The sequence below is a fragment of the Silurus aristotelis genome (assembly GCF_946808225.1).
Source record: "Silurus aristotelis genome assembly, chromosome: 18".
In the NCBI taxonomy this organism is placed as follows: domain Eukaryota; kingdom Metazoa; phylum Chordata; class Actinopteri; order Siluriformes; family Siluridae; genus Silurus; species Silurus aristotelis.
This window is the reverse complement of record NC_139591.1, coordinates 7102480-7127161: the sequence shown is the minus strand read 5'-3', so window position 1 is coordinate 7127161 and position 24682 is coordinate 7102480. Positions and strand designations below refer to the sequence as shown.

Here is a 24682-nt window from a genome sequence, read left to right as displayed (position 1 = left end):
TAACATGACACTGCCATTCAGTTTTCAATTTTACAATCTTGTGACCGTAAAAGAGGCAAATCATTCAATGAGTTGTCGTTTTCTATGTATTTGCTGCCATGTGTTCCTGGAAAAGAGCGATTCCATTAGATTAAAAACATTGCATCACAGGATAAAGGTGATCACTCAGAGTAACTTTGTATTGATTTGCAGTGACCCTTTCCTCTAACAGAATGACGTAATAACTCTGTAGTCTTCGGGGCTTTATTGACATGCTGAAAATAAAAGTCATCAATATAAAATTTAGGCCCACTCTTAATTTATTTACTAGATTTTAATTTAGATTTATAATTGATTTCTACCTTATTTTAATTATATTTGAAAATCCAGAAAACTTACACATGCCTCAGGTGTCACATTGCAAAAATTCTAATTCAGTTTAGTTCAATTGAATTTTATTTGTGTAGCACTTTTACCAATGGACAGAAAATAGCTTTACAGAATTAAATAGATTACTAATATCAATTTAAATGCCATACTGTCCCTATACATTTACTCTATACATCCCTGAGGAGCAAGCTATTCACACCAGTGGCAAGGAAAAACTTCCTTAGATGGTATGAGGAAGAAACCTTGACAGGAACCAGACTCAAAAGGGAACCCATCCTCATTTGGGTGACACTAAATGTGCTTTCATTATATTTCCATCATTGTTGAGGTTATTAAAAACAGAAAATATATTTGCGTCAAGAGCTCACAGTTATTTAAATATTGCTACCTGATAAATTACTAAGAAAAAAAGTGATATAATTTGTATATACAGTTGGGTCCATTCATATGTTCCACAAACAAATTTGAACAAAAATATAGTGTTGATCATTTAGGAGTTACAACCGGTTAATTCACACTCCCCCATTTTCATGGGCTCAAAATTAATCGGACAAATTTAAATAATCTTAAACATGACATGTTCTTTTATATTTGGATGCAAATGCTTTTTTAATAGTTGACTGCTTAAAGTTTGGAACCCACTGACATTACCAAATAATTACTCCCATGAGATTCTTTACCAGGTTTATACTGCAGCTGCCTTAAGCTGCCTGTTTGTTTGGTCTTTCTGCCTCAAGTTTTTATTAAGTCTTTATTAAGTAAGTGAAAAGCAGGCTTAATTGGGTTGAGGACAGAGTACTAACTTGGCAATTTAAAAACTTTCCATTTCTTTGCCTTATGAATCTCTTGGGTTGCTTACACAGCATGTTTCGGGTCATTATCCATCTGTACTGTGAAGTGCTGACCTAACAGTTTTGCATTTGAGCAGAAAGTATAGCTGTATACACTTTAGAATTCATCTTGATACTTCAGCAGTCACAACATCAATAAACACCAGTGACCCAGTTCCACTCGAAGCCATAAATGCCCATGCCATGTTTATTATTTGATGTAGTATGCTTTGGATCATGAGCCATTCCTTAACCTATTCCTCCATAATCCTCTCTTCCTATCATTGTAGTAAAAGTGCATTTTAGGTTAATTTGTTAAAAGAAATCTTGTTCCAGACCTGGGCAGGCTTTTTAGATGTTTCTATTTTCAGTCAAATCTGGCCTTACTGTGCATCTTGAATGCAAACTAGGGTTGTAATAAATTACAACTCCTCATCTCATTTTGGATTTTATAAACATTCATAAAGGGGACTTTTAATTGTGGATTTGACATATGTTATATTCTTGGACAATGTTATATATCTTCTTTATTTCTCATTAAAAAGGCCGCACCTGGCATACATATCAGTCAAGCGGCAATTTATTTTATTATTTATATGATTGTTAAAATGCTTGGTTTAAAACTGAAAGTCTACACTTTAATTTCACCTCATTTGCTTAATTTAAAATCCATTGTGGTGGTGTAAAGAGGCCAAAAGAGGCTAAAACGTCATGGATTTGACCTTATCATTACGATAATATTGCATCTAAGTTCTTAACGGGAATGGTAGTAGCTGTCATGTAACAAGCTTAACCAGACCCCTTAATGATGTTTTGATCTAAAAATAATACATACAGATCTGTTGATATTGTATTCATTCTCTTTTTAAATTGCACCATTGTTCAAGAGGATTTAAAAAAAAATTACATATGTGCTTTGATAATAGTTCAACACTGCAGCTAGTAGTATTGTTCAGGTGTGTGTTGTCATGCATGGTGGTGTGCACGTCTGTGTATAACCTTAGAGCTGTGAGCGATGTCCCTGTGCTGTCAGCACTATTAGATCTTTGCCATGGAAAGAAAAAAAGTTCTACATCTTACACTGTTGTAAGCAATTTCAGCCATGATTCTGCCCCTCAGCCAGGGAGTTAAAATTTAATGGTTCCCACTTTCTGTGTGCATTCCTTCATCTCTGACTCTCACCACTCTCGTCTTTCTGAAATCTTCACTATTCCCTTTCTTTCTAAACACACACACACACACACACACACACACACACACACACACACACACACACACACACACACACACACACTGTAACTCAAACTACAGAATATTACTGCTATCTGGTAAAATAAGACAAAAATCCGGACTTATTTAAATGCTCTTTGATCACCTGACAGATTTTTGGATAATTATTCCTGATGTTTGTCTTCAATGTCTACTAAAACTCAGTACTGGTGATGATATTGCAGCATGTATGAGTGAATAGAATAGAAGAATAGAAGACTTTGTGATGCTGATTAAAAAAAATCATTCAGCAAAAAATGACCATAATTGTTATTGAAAATAATAATAAACTTCACAAATATTATGAAATAGATATCACTATACTGTTATTTTATTATATTCCATAAAACATTTTTGTATTCTAAAGTTTATTATACTAATTTTGGTATTATTATTTAAATTACTATTGCATGTATTTTGTTTAGTTTTTTTTGTTGTTGTTTTATTATTCATTATATTCCTTAAAAGTATATTATTTTCTATGTCTGAATTAATTATGGTAGTTATGGTATAATATAGTTGTATAGTATAGTATGTATAGTATAGATTTTTCTATGTTTTTTTAATTGTATTTTTCATGTATAAACTTATAATGTTTGTTCCCCATCATAATTTTTAAATGTATATTTATTTTCTTTTACTTTTATTTTTACTTATGCATATGCATTTTCTTGTACAGACCATATGCCAGGGGTGTTCAATCTTTTCCCCAAAGGGCCGATATGGGTGCAGGTTTTCCTTCCAACCGAACAAGGGCCACACCTTGTAGCTATTGATAATAAAATCATTAGATTTAAACAGGGGGAATTTGGTGTGGACTTGCTTGTTTGGAATGAAAACCTGCACCCACACCGGCCCTTTGTGTAAAATATTGGAAACCCCTCCCATACGCCATAAGTGGATGCAACTAATATTTTGTCCAAGGATCGCTTGAGTGGTATATCAGTAAATCTTTTAGTACATAACATTCATCCACTTTCTAACTGGAGCAATTAGTTGTTAGTGATAAATAATAGGCAGGTTTGGTTCATTTTTAGTGTACAGATCAATCACAGTGCATGTGCAGTGATATTTTATGTCCATGCAAATATTGACCATGATGTTGCTGTTGCTAGGAAACCGACTCAGGGGTCTACACCTGTGTCGCCTCCAGCTCGAGCGGCGAGACCAGTTGGAGTGGCGTACTTACTGTGAAAGGTAAATACTTGCCCCATATATGTACTTTTAGTGCATCTTTTAATTTTATTCTGGTGTTGTGCTGTATTTTTGTTTTTATCATTAACTGTGAATGGGCTCGCACAAACATTGTCATTGTCAATTTGTGCAGGAGCAAATAGAATTACTTTCATTAGTACTGACTGACTGATCTAATTGATCTAAAACAACAGAGTTCTGCTACTTCATAAGCAACAATTAAACCTTGTCTTGAACTCAGGGTTGTCTTTTGGAAAACTTTTCTATATAGCACTAACCTTTGTTTAGTCAATTTGTAAAGTCCCCTAAAAAGGGGAAATAATTATGTTCTATAAACACTTAGCAATGATGCCTCTTTACCTGAGGCATCTCTTGTGACAGTATAGTAATAGGCACAAATTTATTTCACCTTATTACGCTTTGACTACAAAAACCTAAAACATAATCTATTGCATCAATGCAGTGAAAAATGAATCCTTAGACAATGATTATATGTTGAATATGGGCTATTGATCTAATATTACTTATTGTGAGAAACGTATAAATCTAATAAGGAATACGATTTTTTACCATGATTTTAAGTGGTTTTACATTTCAAGCTTTAAATTGTCTTATTCTATTGGTAGATAATTTGTCAACTTTCTACAAATATATTATATTATATCACATTATATTATATCACAATTAAAATTGTGATTCATTTTCAGGCTTGACATAAGAGAAAACCTAGAATAGGATTGACACAAAAGTAGGGAACGTCTGCTGTTATTCTTGTAAATGTTCAGTATTAACTTTATAGACATCTCCAGCTTAAGTTATAAATATATTGGCAGATCATTTTGTTTATGTCAAGTATTTATTATGGTTGTTCTATTATCTTTACAATTCCGAATATTAGAAATCTTTTCCTTTATTCAATCATTCATCCAATTGAAAGCCAGGAAAAGTACTGATATATCATTGGCTATGTCTGTGTGTTACAGAGAGTGGAGATGTGGTTACTGCTCCTGTCTCTGAGCCTTACCAGTTGCCCGGGCCACCTCACAAACCTGTTGTGACCGATGTGACACGCAACAGTGTAACGCTGACCTGGCAGCCTAACGCTCATGAGGGTGGCTCAGCCGTAACCTCGTACATCATCGAGGCGTTCAGGTATGGGAAACGTTTATATTAATTTATTTTATTTATATTATATATTTATTACATTTATAACATATATATATATATATATATATATATATATATATATATATATATATATGAATTTAATTAATAATTAAATAATTAATACTATTCATCAGTCTTTAGAGGTGTGTTCATTTTTACACACCCACTGAATCCAGTAGCAATAGAACTAAATTAAGCTATTCAATAAATATATTTTCAAGTGTTTTAGTATTTATTTTAGTGTTGGGCAACGCGGAAACATTGAACAAGGATTTCTTATTAAGCCTAATGCAGTTTTGAAACTGATGGAATGAAAAAAGTTCTTATTCAATGCCTTTTCTATCCTGACAAATACAAATACACACACACATGCTCGTGTCACACGCGCACATATATTTACAGAGACATTTGTTCACTTCATTGCACACATACATTCACTGACTCCCAATTGCCTTCTCTCCTCTCTCTCTCTTTTTCTATCTCTCTCTCTTTCTCTCTCTCTCTTTTTTTTTTTTTTTTTGCTTGCACTGGATATTATTGTCTTCTGCCAGAGGCAGCTCTTATAAGACATCCTTCATTTTTTATTAATTGAGTGTCAGTGTGACACTTATTCTGGCCAAGCATGACAGACATGAGGAAGTATTGCCTTGTAGGTTGCCCTGTTATTGACCCCCTTTTCCTCTTTCTGTATCTTTCTCTCTCATTGCAAATGCACACTTCAGTGTGTGAACTTTAACCCGTATTTAAGTCTCTCAGAACCATGCGTGTTTAGAATTTGTGCCTCTTTTGTATTTGGTAGCTACAAAATTCTCTGCACGTTAAATTTAGCCATGGAATGTGGGCTGCTTTCTCAGATAGATATGAGAGCAGGAAAATATGACATGCTAATGAATTCAAATCCAGTCCACCCGGATGACTCTTAAGGCTATTGTAAGCCTGCTGTAATGGGGCTCGGTCTAATTACAGAGCTGAGGTCCTGTGGGCTTCACAGTGAGGGCTCATGGAGATTGCATTGCAGGCTGAACAACAGAGAGCTGCTCACTCCTACACACACACACACATGCACATAAGCACTGACACTGCGCTATACTCCACTCTCTGGCCCCTCGGGCAGTGGCTTGTGGTGCCACATGACCCAAAATTGATTCTTTATTGAGTGTTCTGGGCTTGAATGTAGTGTTTACAATAACATTTCCTTGCCTGTGGTGCTGAGGGACATATAGGAGAAAGAAAGAGCAGGAGATGAGAAATGGATGGGAGACGAGGAAAGAGGGAAAAGGAACAGGGTAAATGCGGAACGAGAGGACGCAAAGGAAAGCATAGTCTCCTGACACCTTGGTAGTAAAAGGCTTTTATTTGTAATTGCATCAGTTCTGTTGTATTCTTTGTAATTATAAAAGAGGTTAAAGTGCATTCTTTACATTTTCTTTGTCTAGCTGCATGCATTCATACTGTAGGGCAAAAAAGCAGAGAAAGAAGGCGTGTGCATTTATTCCCAGGCAATGGCCAAAGTGACCTTGGATTTATAGCCTCCTTCTCTCTCTCTCTCTGTGCTGCGAGCTGAATATTTACGAGCTTCCCAATGTTCGTGCCTCTCTGAAACATTGCAGGTTGACCGCGTCTGCAGCAAAAAAAAAACCTCACAAGGAACATGATCCTTGAAATGCAGAATTGAGATGTTGGTTAAGTCAGCAACGGGCAGATGTGTGTAGTGTATAATGTATGTGTATAATACAGATGTGGAGTGTATAATATGTCCCCCAGTGTATTATCAAACCTAGAGATTCTAAGTTGTGATTATACTGGGACTAAAGAAATTCTCCAGAGTTATTCATCCTAATATGTATTCATTGCACCTGCAACATAAAGTATGTAAGAAATAAAACAGCTCTGGATGTGCTAGTAAAGCAAAATAATCAACCATAGGGTAGTGCCTCTGGCTCTCTGGTTGACTTTTATTTCTCTTATACCACAATAATTTGCCAACTCTAACCATTTTGTTATTAAATTCTATCAGCAAATGTTTTATTAAATTCAGTGATTCTATCATTGTTTGCTTATTCTATTAGTAAACATCTAAAATATGTGGCTATTTAACTGAAATGCAAAACTTCACAAATTACATTTCAACAGTGATGTGAATGACATCATTTCTGTTCTTTCTGTTTCTGTTCAGCAGGTCCTTTAATCCAATCTGCACAGAATCACAAGCAATTATGAACTTTGTAAAAGTGGACTTATCTTTTTTTTTCGAAATAATGCATTACATGGAGTTAAAATTTCATCCAAATTCGACTTAAGTCTTCCATTATAAGTGTGGCGTTTTAATTTTTTTTTGTTAATCATATCCATGCCATAGATGCATGAGATTATTATGAGGAACTTAAATATTTTATCAAGAACATTTCAGAGATTGTAGTTGTAGTTAAAAGTACATTTCTGAATGCTAGTATCGCCAGTTTTCTGGGGTAAAAATCTCTCTCTGCGAGACGTACACTACATGCCCTGGGGTGTTAAAGTAGTCTTGCTGCAAAATATATTTTGGAAAGTCTTTTAGTGTAATCACTTGGTTGAAAGATTTTTGAAGCCACAAGGTTACATGGTTCAGTCGGTGTCATGTACACTGGTTGCATTTTGCTATTTGTTTCTTGATGTGTACAACCGGCTAAAAATAACTGTCATCACAGAAAACTGTCATACATCCACAATGAGCAACATCATTCAGTAGAGCAATGGCTATCTCTGAGTAATGGCTGTCTCAGAGCTCAGCAATGAAAAGCCATAAGAATACCGTCTTGTGTTAAAGTGCACACATACAAATGAACACACACATACGCACACTGATATAGATGAATACACTGGAATAAATGTAGTTTGACTCACTGGTTTAATACTGAAGACATCATATGGTTGGTTTGCTAACTGTGTTCACATTAAACGGTCATTCTCCTTTTTTCAATTGTGAAGGTCAGTGATATGTGTAATTTAATAAGCTCCATGACTAATAAAGATGTCACATATATATTTTTTTTCTTCTCCTGCAGCCAGTCCGCAGGAAATACATGGCAGACAGTAGCAGACCTAGTGAGGTTTGAAAAGCACACAGTGACTGGCCTCTTCCCCAACACCATCTACCTCTTCATTATCCGAGCGGTTAATGCCTATGGGCTTAGCGACCCAAGCCCAATCTCGGAGCCTGTGCGCACACAAGGTGTGTATTTGGGAAGCTTCTAGAGTTTTCTTATCATGCTCGATAAATCGATGTTTACAAAACTGTAACAAATTGCATGGTATGGATTAATTTGGGGATTAATTTTTGATCATTATTCTGTGCCTCGAAAGTGCAATCAGGATCAGGATGCCAAAGAATCACAATAGTAACAGTTCTCATTCTTTATTTTGTTAAGATATAAGTCCAACAGGGCAGGGTGTGGACCACAGGCAGGTTCAGCGTGAGCTGGGGGAAGTGGTTGTGGAACTACAGCAGCCTGTGTTACTGACTGCATCAAGCGCCCGGCTGACATGGACCGTGAGTACTGACCGAATCTTCTCTTGGTATCCACAGTGTATAATGTGTTGTGAAACACAAATATGCATTTATATTCAGACAATGACAGGGAGTCCATGTTGAGTCGGAGACAGAATAATTGGTTCTGCTCTCAGGCTTTCCTCTCTACACTGTTAACTTAAGGAATTTATTGGCATTTGTTGTGCACAGGATTGGGCAGTGTGGTTTTACCCCTAAGTGTAATACATTGCTATGACACTTTGAATGCATTTAAAATTATGCCTAAAGTTGTGTTGGTTGCCCTTTTGCTGTAAAAACAGTTCAGAACCCTTGAGCATTAACAGCAGTAACTTCTTCAGCAATTAGAGCTACAGTAGCTCGTCTGTTGGATCGGACCACACGGGCCAGCCAGCTTTTACTCCTCACATGCATCAGTGAGCCTTGGCCGACCATGTTGCCAGTTCACCACTGCTTCTTCCTTGGACCACTTTTAATAGATACTGACCACTGCAGACTGGAAACACGCTACAAGAACTGCAGTTTTGGAGATGCTCTGACTGAGTCTAGCCATCACAATTTGGCTCTTGTCAAACTCACTCAAAACATTACGCTTGCCATAACACATCAAATCTGAGGACAAAATGTTCACTTGCTGCCCAATATATGCCACCCACTAACAGGTGCCTTAATTATCTTTTCATCAATATTTTTCACTTCACCGGTCATAATTTTATATTGTCTGATCTGTGTATTTTGATTGTTCTGTGTGAAAAAAAAATAAAAATAAAAAACATCAAACAGTTTTTAGTATACATTTCTTTAAGATGTGTATCCATAATGCAAACAAATAAAATAAACAACTGGATAAAATGTTGTACTGTTAATTGTGTGAAAGTGTATCCACATCTCAGTCTCACTCGACTAGATGAGTAGCTTTGATCGCTATTGCTCATCTAACAAAGAAAATTTCTGCTCCAGGTTGACCGCCAGTCTCAGTACATCCAGGGATATCGGTTGCTTTACCGTTTGACCGGTGGCTCCTGGTTCCAGCAGGATGTGAAAGCAGCCCCTGAGCATAGTTCTGTCCTCAGCAACCTGCTCAAAGGCACTGAGTATGAGGTCAAAATCAGGCCCTACTTCAATGAATTCCAGGGTATCGACAGCCACCCACTGATTCTCCGCACTCCAGAAGAGGGTGAGACTCTTATATTCAGTTGCTTATGTAATGTACTTTTGCTATTTGGTTAAAAAAAATATATATATACACACAAGAGATTTGAAACATAACTACAGGGTTTTGGTGTCAAAGGTGACTTTTGAATTGTTCTTTGAATTTTTTTTTAGTCCCTAGCGCCCCTCCTCAGGCAGTTACCGTTACGCTAAGCAACAGTTCCAGCATCAGCGTTTCATGGCAGCCTCCTCCTGCTGAAATGCAAAATGGCATTATCCAAGAGTATAAGGTAAACAAATGTATATAGTATGTAGCAGTTATGATTGTATTTCTTTTTCCTGGAACACAAACTATTTTGAAGATGGTTTCACAAGTAAAAAATCTATAATGATTTTGGAGACTTTGTAACATTGTTATATTAATAAATGCCACTAAAGAGGCTTATATTAATTTATTTTACTATTTCTTTGATATACACTTTAATATAGACACAATACCCTTTTAAAAGGGAAAGGAATTTAATTGAGTATTCTTTTTGTTCTACATTATATCCTTATGCATATTTTAGGTTTTTGCATTATTGCTGTTATTACAAAATAAATTGTGTCTCTTTCAGATTTGGTGCCTAGGAAATGACTCTCAGGCACGCTACCACATAAATCAGACAGTGGACGGAAACTCACTGTTGACAGTGGTGAAAGGTCTGCTGCCTGGTGTCCTCTACCAGGTGGAGGTGGCAGCAGTGACCAGTGCTGGAGTGGGCATACACAGTCAACCAGTCTCTGTCATCATGAGTGAGAGGCTACTAAATCATAAGATACAATTACTTATATTACTTAATTATAAGTCAGTGTACAGCGTTTGTACTAATTTTGTACAATTGATTTTCCCACCATAATTCAAAAACAACCTATGAATGGAATATTTTTAAGCTAGCTTTCCAACGCTTTCTTTCTTTCCTCTTTTTCTCCCTCACTCTCAGAGTTACCATCAGAGCAGCCTGTCCCAAGTGGGAGCGGGGACTCGGATCAAAATATCAGTCTTGCTGAGCAGATCACAGATGTTGTAAAGCAGCCTGCCTTCATCGCCGGTATCGGTGGTGCATGCTGGGTAATCCTCATGGGCTTCAGCGTGTGGATATACTGCAGACGCAAGAAGAGAAAAGAACTGAGCCACTATGCCACTTCATTCGCATATACGCCAGCAGGTACACAAAGCACAGCATACAGATTCAAGCATACAGTATATATACATAGAACCATATTCAAATAAATACAAAATCTGACATCATATGTTCTTTTGCAGTTGGTTTTCCTCATGGGGAAAGTACAGGAATAAATGGAAGGTAGGTGTCTCAAAACTCAGTTAAGGTTGCTGTGCTGGCCTTTGAAGATAAGTTAATGCTTTATTGTATTCCAGGCCTGGTGTGTTGGGTTCTAATATGGGGAACTATCCGTGGCTGGCGGATTCCTGGCCCACTACAAACCTCGCGCATAATGGCAAAGATTCAGTCAACTGCTGTTCCTCCAAACACGACACAGCAGAGAGATACTACAATGGTGAGAAACTTGAGACATAAAGTCAGAGGAAATATAAAGATTTATTTGGACGTTTGCTCTCAAATTCATAGCAATGGCATGAGGTGTTTACTATCACTAGTGGGAGAAAAAACAAACAAGAATAATGGCAACATAAGAAACAGAAGGGACAAAATTAAATACAACCACAATTCCAAAAAAGATAGGACACTGTGTAAAATGTAAAAAAAAAAAAAAGAGAGAATGCTAAGTAAATATGGTCAGAGCTTCATCCATCGGGGTCTAGAAATTGTGGAACAATTTCAAAATAATGTTTTTCAACATGAAATTGCAAAACAGTTGAAAATCTCATAATTTACAGTACATAAATATCATCAAATGTTTAAAAGAATCTGGAGAAATCTTTGTGCACAAGGGCCAGGGTGAAAATCAATATTGGATGCTCATGATCTTCAGGCATTCAAAAGTCATGATTCTGTAATGAAAATCACTGCATTAGCTCATTAACACCTCCAGAATTTATTGTCATTTTTGGAATTGGGATTGTGTTTTTTTGTGTTCAAGAAACGACTAGAATTTTCCCCAAGAATGTGATGCATGTACTAGCAGTTCAGACAGAATTCTGGTACACAACTGGATATATTCAGGAGAAGGATCAATCTAACAGCAAAAGGATTATAGTGTTATATGAGGTTACTGGACTGAAGATGTATGAAAAACTTCCTTAAACCAGTTTCATATATGGTGGCAGGAAATCAGAAAGTAAAACCTTGTGAGTTCACCTCATATACATTGTCAATGCAAACTCAAAAGTATGATAAAGATTAAATCATGATATAAGTATGTATACAGACAATTAACAAGTACAAACTGAAGTAAAAAAAAAAAAAAAAAAGTTGGTGTGTAAAAACACAACAGATCCAGAATAATAAATTACGAGAATATGGTATAATTTGAATAGTAAGTTGATATTCTTAATACTTCAATGACAGAATAGTTTATTGCACTGTAACAGAGAGGACACATCATCAAGTTTGTAGTTGCTATAACAGGTTCAGGGAACAGGAAGCCATTGTTAGCAGAGAAAACACAAATCACTCCAGCTCTCTAACTCTGTTTCCTTGCTGCATTTAGATGCTGGAATTTCTAACTACCTCAACCAGACTGAGAAGTACAGCAATGGCTCCAACGAGGGTCCCATCTACAGCACTATCGACCCTACTGCTGAAGATCTACGCAGCTTTTCTGCTCAGTACTCCCAGCACACCACACCCTATGCTAGCACTCCCATCATGCCTTTTACTAACCAGATGCCCTGCAGCCCTGACCAAGATACTGGCCATTGGATTAACCAACCAGGAACCTCCAATGTGCAGTACGCTCAGCCTGACCGCGCTAAAGCAGATAATGGTACATATTATATAAAAAGTAATGCTCTTTCCTAGTTTTGATATAAATATTTTGTAACAATGACAATTCATTTTTCCGATAGCTAAACAGTCAAAGCAGAAGTCTATAGGGAAAGCAGTAAAGACTCCGTCTCTGAACTGGATGGAGCCTTTACCACCTCCACCCCCATCTTCAGAGATAGAGCACTGTGCTGATGATGACGAGGATGAACATATAGAGGACATGGGGTAAGAGCATTCGAATCTGATTAGAGGTTGTATTAATATACATTTTTATTAGTTATTATTCATTCTAAATGTTCCATTGTTGCATTGAATTTCTGATAAACAACAGCAAAGAATGCATCACACAACCCTTGCAAAAAATTGCATCAGCCGAAATGAAGTACAAATTGCACAAATTAGGGTACACTATTAGAGTTGAAAATAAATCGGTGCATTGTAATAAATGTATGAATCATATTGCATTGAAGCCTTTTAAATCTCAAAGGAACCCATAAATAAATACAGGAGTATGGGGTAAGTAATGAAGCTTGCAGTACAGAGAAATAGTGTATTGATTATTAAAGTAAATATTGTGGCCAGGTACAAATTAACTGTGAAATTAAAAAAAATATATGGTTCCTGAGTGTCAACATATTGTTTAGCTATACATAACTGAAATTGTCCATGTCCCTATTTCACTGTCAATTAGATCAACATTAGCTCATGCATTTGACCTCATGCATGCAGATGACAGTAGATAGCGTGGTGGAGTGTTTTATTCTACCCTAAGATGCAGCATCAAAAACATGTGGTTCACGTGTCTAAAATCAGATGTTAGCTTTCACTTTCTTTTATTGCTTGTTGTCATGATTTAGAACATATTCCAATCCAATTAAAGTTAGAATTTGCTTCATAATTCAAATATTTCCATATTAACTAGAGTTATAAGTCTGATATTTGAACTGATTTCACTTGTGCAAACAATAAAAAAAAAATCTAAAGTCTGAAACATGTCTCGCTGAGTTGGTGTGGAGTGAAACGTTGACTAAAATGAAATCACGGCTGCCTGCGAGACAGGTGTGAGACAGATTAAAGAAACACCTTTGGTGTTAACAGGCTACACCAGACTTCTTTTTTTTTTATAGAAGTTTCTTTCCTGATAATCGTTTCAGAAAGTTTGTGAATGGTTTGGCTAGAATGAATTTGCTGTGTGTCCTGAAAGGCTAACTTTAATGCAATGAATTGTCAGCACAGCATTGGGTTTTATGGAAGGTTGTGTAAGGTTTTTTTCACAGTATTTTATTTTATTTTTTTTACTTCTATTTCCTTGCCTCCTTGTCCTTGTCTAAAAGTTATGACATTCGAATTTGACATGTATCAAATTGCAGGCTTCAGCATGTTGGCTGGATGAAGGCCAGTCTCAAATGTCATGTTTCGTACTTATTCCAGCACCAGTTGCTCCATTAACTGTGCTGCTGGTGTTATTGGGCTTGACAGGGCTCTCAGTGGAGACTAACAAAGTTAGCGGCATGCTGGCTGTTTCTGTGGTCTGTCGGCTGAATGCTCCTGTTCTTTCCTCTCTCACTATCACATTACGTTCAAGTTAGCCTGAAGAAGAGTTACCTTTAGCTGCTGAGTGGCCTGACCACAGGCATTGTGTGCATGTATGTGTACAAGTGGAGACAGGTGAACACATTTATCGCTCTCAACCTGAACTGAAGGGTTTGCAGAGGAGGCAAAGCGCATTAACCACAGACGTTAAACAGAACTGATTTACAGATTATACTCTTTAGATAAGCAGGGTTGGCAGCTTCTGTCTCTGTTTTCCGTTCACATCTAGCTGGTCTGTGGTAACCACGTTTGCCAGCTATAGGTGCAGCCCTTCTCATGTTCCTCGCTTCAAGCAGAATAGAATCATTCAGCACGTCAACCTGCACAGCCACTTTTCTAAACTCAATTTCCATTCTTAGCCTACAGTGAGGTTCTCCAATTTGCGATGAACTTGAGGATAACATTGCTGACCTTTTGCATGGACCCCGAAGGTCTTTTTGGGAGAACATGAGTCTGATTATTGCATTACATTGATAGCTTTATTCCTGTCCTTAACTCTGAGCTTGGGCACAACAGTTTAGTAACATAGTTCTCAGACCAACTACAGTAACAGATCACAGCCTCTTTGAAAGTGGACATATTCAGGATCCATTTACTGGCCTAAGGATAGAGCAGAGAGTGTCACTCAAAAAGTATTAAGTGATTATCTTCCTTCTTTGACTTGGAAACCACACAAATTCGCTAGAGGCCACAGTTTTGAATGCCTGCATGGCTGTGGAAGTTGATATGGTGGCACAAGGAACTGATTATTTGCTGTTTGATAGCAAAGAAATAGTGGTGATGGGCTGTAGTTGCAGTACTAATATATTAGCTACAGTGAGGAAAATAAGTATTTGAACACTCTGCTATTTTGCAAGTTCTCCCACTTAGAAATCATGGAGGGGTCTGAAATTGTCATCGTAGGTGCATGTCCACTGTGAGAGACATAATCTAAAAAAAAAAAATCCAGAAATCACAATGTATGATTTTTTAACTACTTATTTGTATGATACAGCTGCAAATAAGTATTTGAACACCTAAAAAGTCAATGTTAATATTTGGTACAGTAGCCTTTGTTTGCAATTACAAAGGTCAAACGTTTCCTGTAGTTTTTCACCAGGTTTGCACACACTGCAGGAGGGATTTTGGCCCACTCCTCCACACAGATCTTCTCTAGATCAGTCAGGTTTCTGGCCTGTCGCTGAGAAACACGGAGTTTGAGCTCCCTCCAAAGATTCTCTATTGGGTTTAGGTCTGAAAACTGGCTAGGCCATGCCAGAACCTTGATATGCTTCTTACAGAGCCACTCCTTGGTTATCCTGGCTGTGTGCTTCTGGTCATTGTCATGTTGGAAGACCCAGCCTCGACCCATCTTTAATGCTCTAACTGAGGGAAGGAGGTTGTTCCCCAAAATCTTGCAATACATGGCCCCGGTCATCCTCTCCTTAATACAATGCAGTCGCCCTGTCCCATGTGCAGAAAAACACCCCCAAAGCATGATGCTACCACCCCCATGCTTCACAGTAGGGATGGTGTTCTTGGGATGGTACTCATCATTCTTCTTCCTCCAAACAAGTTTAGTGGAATTATGACCCAAAAGTTCTATTTTGGTCTCATCTGACCACATGACTTTCTCCCATGACTCCTCTGGATCATCCAAATGGTCATTGGCAAACTTAAGACCTGGACATGTGTTGGTTTAAGCAGGGGAACCTTCCGTGCCATGCATGATTTTAAACCATGACGTCTTAGTGTATTACCAACAGTAACCTTGAAAACGGTGGTCCCGGCTCTTTTCAGGTCATTGACCAGCTCCTCCCGTGTAGTTCTGGGCTGATTTCTCACCTTCCTTAGGATCATTGAGACCCCACGAGGTGAGATCTTGCATGGAGCCCCAGTCCGAGGGAGATTGACAGTCATGTTTAGCTTCTTCCATTTTCTAATAATTGCTCCAACAGTGGACCTTTTTTCACCAAGCTGCTTGGCAATTTCCCCGTAGCCCTTTCCAGTCTTGTGGAGGTGTACAATTTTGTCTCTAGTGTCTTTGGACAGCTCTTTGGTCTTGGCCATGTTAGTAGTTGGATTCTTACTGATTGTATGGGGTGGACAGGTGTCTTTATGCAGCTAACGACCTCAAACAGGTGCATCTAATTTAGGATAATAAATTTAGTGGAGGTGGACATTTTAAAGGCAGACTAACAGGTCTTTGAGGGTCAGAATTCTAGCTGATAGACAGGTGTTCAAATACTTATTTGCAGCTGTATCATACAAATAAATAGTTTAAAAATCATATATTGTGATTTCTGGATTATTTTTTTTTAGATTATGTCTCTCACAGTGGACATGCACCTACGATGACAATTTCAGACCCCTCCATGATTTCTGAGTGGGAGAACTTGCAAAATAGCAGGTTGTTCAAATACTTATTTTCCTCACTGTACATAATGTTCTGTTATTTTCTCTTCATTTACAGCACGGATGAGGAGGACTGGTGTCCACCCCTGCCAGAAAGGACCTATCTAATGGAGGGGGTAGCTGAGGATGGACCATGTCCTCCTCCCAGAGGAGACACCTCATCTCCGACCACCTCCTACAGCCACCAGTCCACGGCCACTCTCACTCCCTCACCAAGAGAGGAGGCACGCCACTGCAGTGACACACCAACTCGCCTGCACCAGTCTGATCAACACCAGCCAGGACGGTGAGATTATCATTATATTGGCATTTATTGTTAAGGATGTGACGCAATGCAGCTGTTTTTGCATTTGGATTTTTTGTGTACCTAGCCTAAACCAGAAAGTTCTAGTTTTGGATTTCTATATATATATATATATATATATATATATATATATATATATATATATATATATATATATATGGAAAATTACAAGAAAAAGGTAGAAATGCCATTGTTGTCATGGCGGTTAGTGAATTCTCGCTTTGAAAGTTCCTTAGCCTTAGCTACATCATATACATCATATATTACACTGTTTTTTTTATTGTTTTATGTCACAAAATATAAACAAACTAGCAGTCTACTATAAACCACTGTCAACCTGAGCTGACATTTACAATTGTCCATTGTGCAGTGCTAAATGCTAAAATCTGTTCTTACCCACACAGGCATGTACATAAAAAATAAGATCTAGTGGAACATCTAAACTTTTGTCTATATCGTGTAGATTTAGTTCCTGTGTGTGTTTCAAAAAATAACTTTGTCTTCGCAAGATAATGTGTGTGTTTTTTTTCTTGCCACACTGTAACCGTATATCACATTATCCTGTATTGTGATACTGTATGTGTGAAATAGATGACATTCTCCTCACCTCACTGTGTCTGTATAACAAACACATCTTCAGGGAATTTGCTTCCTGGCTTTTACCTTCCTGCCATGCCTCTGTGATATTTTATTTATTTTATTTTTTCTCTAGATGTATTCCCCTTACTTACTCCCTTGTTTCTGCCTCAGAGAAATGTATCTTCTGAATAATTGATCCTGCTTTCAAATTTTCTTTATTATACCCATTATTGCCTGATGCTTAATATTTTTTTCCCTTATGTTGCGTGTCTTCCCTGGTGAAGGTTCATGAAAACAGTTCATTTAAAGATACAACTGTAGTCTATTCATTCAGTAATTTTTTAAATATGTAATGGGACCTGTCCATGTTTTGCCTCGTTTTGATGTTGACAGACGATTGCCATGTGGGCCAGTGCCAATCCCACGGGCACCGAGCCCTCCCTTGACGCAGTCCAACCCGAACCTGCCAACCAATCAGGAGAGCTCTGAGTGCAGCACGCCACACCGCGCTGTACACAGACGTGATTTAAGCCAAGGAGCAGCACAGAGTGTAGATAATGTCAATGCACCAGGTGTGTATGTGTTTTTCTTTTGTCTGCAATCATGCATTCAAAATGTACAATCATATCATTTGCATCAATGAATAAAAAAGAGCAGCACTATTTTAAATAATTAAACTTTCTACCAAATTGTAAGCATAGAAATGAAGCATTACATGATTTTTTTAAAACACAAACTATTATAATGTTGCACCACCTTTACAGTGCATTCGCTGTGACCTTATGCAATCTTATAAAATGTCAAAACATTTATTTATATTATGTTCATATTATATATTAATTCTTGTATTGAGACCACTTTGTAAAGTCTTCATCCCAAAGGCTTTCATTGGGGTTAGGGTCAGTATTCTTTGGTGGCCAATTCATATGTGAAAATGATTCCTCATGCTCCCTGAACCACTCTTTCACAGTTTAAGCCTAATAAATCTTGACATTGTCATGCTGAATGAAATATGCCTGTGCTGTTGGGGAAGAAATAAATCTATTGATGGGATAACCTGGGCATTCAGTACATTCAGTACATGCTGCTGCATAATGTTGCTGAGCCAAAACCTGACCAACTGAAGCAACCCTAATTATGACATTGCCTCCAGAGGCTTGTATAGTAGATACTATGCTTGACAGGTCCATTGCTTCATGCATGTCCCTTCTTACCCTGAAACACCCATCTCTTTAAAATAGGATCAATCTGGACTCATCAGACCAGATGACCTTTCTCCACTGTTCCACGGTCCGGTCTATAGGTTCCCTAAAAGACAGATTTATTTTCCAGTTCTTATTTTTCCAGTTACATTGTGCATGTAGAAATGCTTTCTCAGTGTTAAACATGAAAAGCTGTGAGCTGCACTGAAGATTTTGCATGATCTGACTTCACCAAAAGTTTAAAGAATCTAGAATGTCTGATCAATTATGCGATGGACAGTTCTTAGCTTGATTCCAGAGATGTCAGCAATATCTGTAGATATTTTCTTTTAAGTCTATTTTAGAAATTAAAAGCTGCACACTGCATAAGTTAGGATTTAAAGAATTGTTGCCAGATGACGCATATTAACCCCTGTTTTTGTGGCCAGCGTATTGGGGTAAAGATTTTTAGTCTATACTACTACCATGCAGAAACTTGAAAAAGGTTTTTGTCAGACGGCTGTAGAGCAGCCACATCAGATGTAACACATTTTTTGCACCTTGTTAGGTCGAGCGAAAACCTCTGCAGGCGAGCAGAAGGCTCGGGTAAAGAAGAAAACCTCAAAGAGCAGCCAGTACCGCAGAGACATTATACAAGGAGGTAAGAGCAGCTCAGCGTTTTATAAATCTGTGTATGTTCCTGTCTGTATGAGTTACATTTTTTATGTTGGTCCCTCTCTGTGCTTGTGCATAGGGAACGAAGTAGTTTACAACTGTAGATTTTGATGTGGCATGACAACATTAATGATGACATTAACCTCAAAGAAATTAAAGTTAAGAGGTTTTGACAGATCACATCTGCAACAGGCTACATTAAGTGACTTTTTTAAAGGAACACTGTAACAGAAAAACGAGAGTTGACAGTGTGTATTTATCCAGCATGTAGTCTAGCTCATTTTAAACAGCTTTTGAGTGCATGTGTTTAGTTGTGTTTGTAGGTGAGCACAGTGAAGCAAGTAGTAAATGCATTTTTCTTCTTTTTGTCTGTGTTTTTAATAGGAAAGATGATTGCATCTCAGAAATGCATGTACACTATGGCAGATATTAACCCATAATTCTTTCTTTTCTCTCCTACTATTCTATTGTCTTATGCAAATAATGGTGCTGCCTTAGATGTTGCCTTTTTTGTGGAAGAAATTGAGACATTTAGCAAATTTTTGTTTCTCATTGAATGTCTGGAAAAAAAAACTATAGAAAAATTTATAAACTGAACAAAGTGCAGGGGGCAGAGTGATTCCTGCCTCAATGAGCCTTCGAATTTCTCTTGGTGCAGTTCCAATTTCACATTGTTTAGAAAGTAAGTGGTGGACGAAGTACACAAACCATGTTGTGGTTGAGTTAAAGTAGAGATACACTAGGTAAAATATTGCTCCAGTAAAAGTAAAAGTGCTCTTTTTAAACTTTCACTTGAAAAATACAAAAGTATTTGCGTTTAAATGTACTTAAGTATGCAAAGACTTTTATTTTGGCTATAATGTACCTTTTATCATTTTTGTCACAAGCCTCTTGCTCTTCAACTCAGCTAATGTGAAGACTCTAATGTTACTCTTCACACCAATATATTAATAGATCGATATCTATTATAATCATGAGCCCAAAACCTTCTTTTCACTACTTAAAAAAAATGCTCAAATAAGGCCACATGAGTTGTGGCAAGTTGGAGAATTATTTTGAAAGAATATATAGAGTTGTCAATAAGGATGAATATTTTGGTCTGTTGCTCCAACACCTATATACAAGCCAACGCTTTATGTGAATATATGTGCAAGTGTGTAGTGTGTGAATGTGTTCCATGTCAGCCATCTTTTTAAAAAATGTGTTTGATTGTAATAATTACATTTATTAGCTTTTTAAGCAAAAAATCCAGAAACAGCTGCACACAATACCTTCACATTTAGGAATGGCAAATGGCAAGCGTGTATGTGTGCAAAAATGATGAATAATTATGATGGTCATTCGAGAAACCGAGAGAAACACTTTGTATTGGCACATTCTTTAGCATTATTTCACATGCTTTGTTATTTTAGTGCAAAAAATTCTTGTTATTTTATTGGCAAAAGAATGTGTGTGTTAACCATTAGATACTATCTTTGCAGATCTGCCTCCTCCTCCAGAACCCCCTCCGGAGGACGAGCCTGTCCAACTTCCAGCAGGAGATCTGGAGTGTGGACACACATCTTTAGAAAGAGATGGCGCCTCGCTGTCCTCCATGGAGAGGAGAGATCAAAACACGCGCAAGAACTCAGCTCAAAGACGCAAAGATGGTGAGAAGACTGCTTGTGACTTAACACCGAAATGAAGTACAGCAGTACAGTACATGGTCTCTGTGCATTATAGATTTATTACTCATATGGGCTTATGCAGCACAGTGGCACAGATGCTTACAGTGAAATATCGCTGGAATCAGTAGAGTTCGTAATTAAAGCCTTTTCCAATATTCCTCAAAGCTCATAGGTAGCACTGACTGATGTGCAAAATGTATCACTCCACAGATGACGACTTGGTCCCTTACAACAAGCACAACATTCTGTCCCGTGGTCAGATGTCCAGCAACTGCTCCACGTCAGGAAGTTCTTCATCACGGGGCTCGACAGGATCCAGAGGTCATGGAAACAGCCGGAAAAGGAATGAGGTGAGATGCTTTGGAACTAAAGATATGCATCTTATAGCAACATAACTTGAATGTTGGGATCTGGGGTAATTATTTAAACATAACCCTGTAAGGGGCCGTAATCTACTTTGAATAGCACTAAGGAGGAAAAGCTCTCAATCAGTAAAGCTTTAATTGCCCCTTAAGCCCTTAATTTCTAAAGCTAATCTCACACCAACACTATAATTGTCAGAAATTAGGCACAATACATAAACATTGCATGCTTTTTCTTTTCCTACTATGATTGAGATCAAATTGGATCCCATTATGTGCCAGTTTGAGACTCAATTGGATCCTAAGTGCTTTCATTGCAGAAATTAAGCCCATTTGTCCTTTTCAAGTGGAACACGTGGTTGTCAAAGTGGCATGATAATTTCCCATAGCAGGGTTTTTAGGGGTCATCATTTAACACTACACAAAATTGCAAAACCATGGTTTGCACTGAGTGTGTAAAAAATATTTGTGCTTGAATTTCAGGTTTATTCCTTGTTTCCACTTTATATGTAAACTTGTATGTAGAAAAAAAAACATATTGCTGTGACCGAATTCTGACAGAACAGTCAGGTTTTTCACAAAGAAAATGTTCTGTGTAACATAGATACAACCCCACGTTTCCCCCTTATAAAGCTAAAAGAATGCAATATTTTTTTTATTTGTATATGTTAGGTCAATAAGTGTGCAGAGTAAACATCTATTCAATTCAATTCATTTTTATTTGTATAGCGCTTCTAACAATGGACATTGTTTCAAAGCAGCTTTACACAGACAATGTGGTAAGAAAGAATGAATAAGATGTAATTTATGTGTAAATTTGTCCCTAATGAGTTAACCGGTGGTGATTGGGGCAAGGAAAAAATCCCTGAGATGGCATAAGGAAGAAAACTTGAGAGGAACCAGACTCAAGAGGGAACCCATCCTCATCTGGGTGGCACAGAATGTCCATTATATCTGTTATACCAATTCCTCTGTTGCAAAAACAGCTGTTGGCATTATTTTTTTTAATGACACATGGTCATATTTTCAATTAATTATATTTAAGGTATTTATTAACTTTTGAATGAACTGCAGATGAAATATACCAGTATAGAGAGATTGCTTTTAGACAGTGTTGTGATGGTGTTTTGGGAATTCTTGCAATTCTATTAATAAATTGTATTTTTTATAAAAAAAAATCTATATCATAAATAGAGAACCAGATTTCAAAACTAGTAGACAGTGTGACAGTGTCGCCTTGTGAAGTCTTTTCTCAGGCTACAAAATACACATGTCCATTATTAGCAAAATATTAATACATTTACAGCACAAACTTTGCTGCAGCTCACATCAGTTTATGTTCTTAGGCTTGATTCCGAAACAAAGCTCTATAGTATTTGTGCCGCAGACTCTATGTCTGACCCGAGCTTTGATCAGCAGCATAGAAAGACTCGGCATAGCCAAAGAGAACACACCCATAATGCCATCCCAGTGACCCCAACCCCTTCTTTTAATGATCTTAGACCTTTTTTTTTTTTCTTTTCTCTTAAGCGGGGGAGTCCTGCCATGGGAAACAGGGCATAAACCCGTGTCCTTCACAGACCCCTGTCTCAGATCTATCCCCCCCTCTCAGGTTTCCCCTCCGGGAGCTTTAAAAGCAGCCCCTGACAAAAGAGGGCTGTGTGTTCCCGGGGGAGGGGGTTTCGGGTTACCCTTTTCCTCATCGTTATCTTTCCCAGCCACACAGGGCGAAAAGGTGCTCAGTTGCGAGGGGCTTCACAAGAGACCATCTTCGATCATACGATAACCATAAATAAAATTTCATTTACCAGATTCAATGATTTCCTCATGAATAAAGTATTTTCATCTCTGTCTGTCGACATACAGTGTTCAACAAGAACCGTGTTAACGCACTATATTTTATACATGTAGAAATCGTGTCAATTCATGTCAGTTTTATTTGTATATTTGCATAGCTAGGAACAGACATTGTTACGAAGCACCTTTGCTAAATCTGGATGCAGACTGAGATTTCTATTGGGCCAGAGGCGACAATGTCAAGGATAATTCTGTGAGATGTCATAAGGGGGAAAAAAACTTCAGAGCAACCAGATTTCTTCTGGAAACAGGATCGTGAGATTCTAAATCATTACATTATATATTTTGAATAAAATCCTACGGACAGCGTTGATGATTCCAGGAGCAGCTTTTTGATCCAAATCTACAGTGTACATTATACATAAGTCAATTCAGTGCATCATGTTTTCAGTCAATTGGGATGCAGCTGAGCTTTTCTTGTGTCTTTGGTTTTTCTTCAAAGAAACAAATTAAAGCTGGTTGTTTGTTTTGACTAGAAAAGAGCTTTTTTTAACACTATTGTCTTTTTTTCATTCTAATCCTATTTTTTTGTTTGTTTGTTTTTTGTTTTTATTTTTAGGAGATGAGATAAGCGAATGCCAATAAACAGGGGAAGGGAAAAAAAACTTCGGTCAACACAGCCGTCAGTATTCTCGCATTGTCTTGCCTGAAAGAACAGATGAGCAGAGAGGAAGTTGAGGATGAGTAGATCCATTATCAGCCTCGTCAGATACAAATCATGGACGTTTGATTGCGTTATTATTATTATTGTTATTTATGACTTTCATGGGGCCGTTTGAAATCCCATTGTCACTGTAAATAGTCTTCTCTTTAAGCTTTTTACACGAAGGTCCAGATAGAGAAAGAAGAAATATATTGTATTTATAAGAAAAAAAGACACAAAAAGAAAACGTCGAACTGTCCGATATAAAGAAAAAAGTATCGTCTGAATGTGCCAACTGCTTTTTTTTGTAGAACTGTACACAGTATTTTTTTTTTATCCCATACATGATATTGCACTCTTGTTGTGTTGAAGAGCAACAAATGATGAAGAGCACAATGTGTGTTTGAGCTAAGGACATCGTTAGCTTTTCATTTTTTTCCACTCAAACAAACGTCTGACCAAACTCCATTACTGTGTTTGTCCGTCATGGAAGGCTGTCTCTTTTTTTTTTTTTTTTTTTGTTCTTTCTTTTTTTCTTAAGGACTGCTTCAGTGAATGTGTGAAAATGTGTTCTATTCAGAAAAAAGGGAAATCAAATCTGTTCCGCTGACTAACTTTTTGGTAGTCCTTGCTGTTTTGTAAAAATTAAATAAAAACCCATTTGGTCAACCATATGTGGAGTCGATTTTAATAAAAAAAAAAAATTGTTAAAAAATTCCTGCTTTACTAACAAACACTAGAAAATGGTCTACACGATTACGGCTGTGGTGAGTGAGTGGAGGATGTAAAAAAAATGAAAGAACTTTTTAAAGTTTCTTTAAAGCTTAAACTTCCATAAAGGAGATCTAACTTCCATCTGCCAGTTCAGCTCATGGAAACAAGGCACGATGCCACTGGCACAGAGCTCCGAGCGAAAGCACAGAGAAGAACGAGAGGAAAGGATTTCAAATGTGACAAGAAAAATGGCTG

The 24682-nt window shown here is 37.4% G+C and overlaps 1 protein-coding gene across 6 annotated transcripts in view; it reads left to right on the top strand.

Annotated features, from left to right (window-relative positions):
- robo3 (roundabout, axon guidance receptor, homolog 3) overlaps positions 1 to 24382 on the top strand; it is a 171240-nt gene extending 146858 nt beyond the window's left edge. For all 6 annotated transcript variants that reach the window (XM_083567567.1, XM_083567566.1, XM_083567563.1 and 3 more), the window contains 18 exons: positions 3584 to 3665; positions 4646 to 4814; positions 7874 to 8040; positions 8237 to 8358; positions 9316 to 9532; positions 9682 to 9797; positions 10125 to 10302; positions 10491 to 10715; positions 10814 to 10853; positions 10928 to 11067; positions 12181 to 12456; positions 12539 to 12683; positions 16504 to 16731; positions 17722 to 17900; positions 19078 to 19170; positions 20666 to 20833; positions 21062 to 21201; positions 23630 to 24382. In XM_083567567.1, coding sequence (XP_083423693.1) covers positions 3584 to 3665; positions 4646 to 4814; positions 7874 to 8040; positions 8237 to 8358; positions 9316 to 9532; positions 9682 to 9797; positions 10125 to 10302; positions 10491 to 10715; positions 10814 to 10853; positions 10928 to 11067; positions 12181 to 12456; positions 12539 to 12683; positions 16504 to 16731; positions 17722 to 17900; positions 19078 to 19170; positions 20666 to 20833; positions 21062 to 21201; positions 23630 to 23641 — 2697 coding nt within the window. In that variant the 3' untranslated portion in view covers positions 23642 to 24382. The remainder of the gene's footprint in view (positions 1 to 3583; positions 3666 to 4645; positions 4815 to 7873; positions 8041 to 8236; positions 8359 to 9315; positions 9533 to 9681; positions 9798 to 10124; positions 10303 to 10490; positions 10716 to 10813; positions 10854 to 10927; positions 11068 to 12180; positions 12457 to 12538; positions 12684 to 16503; positions 16732 to 17721; positions 17901 to 19077; positions 19171 to 20665; positions 20834 to 21061; positions 21202 to 23629) is intronic.
- The last annotated feature ends 300 nt before the right edge of the window (positions 24383 to 24682 follow it).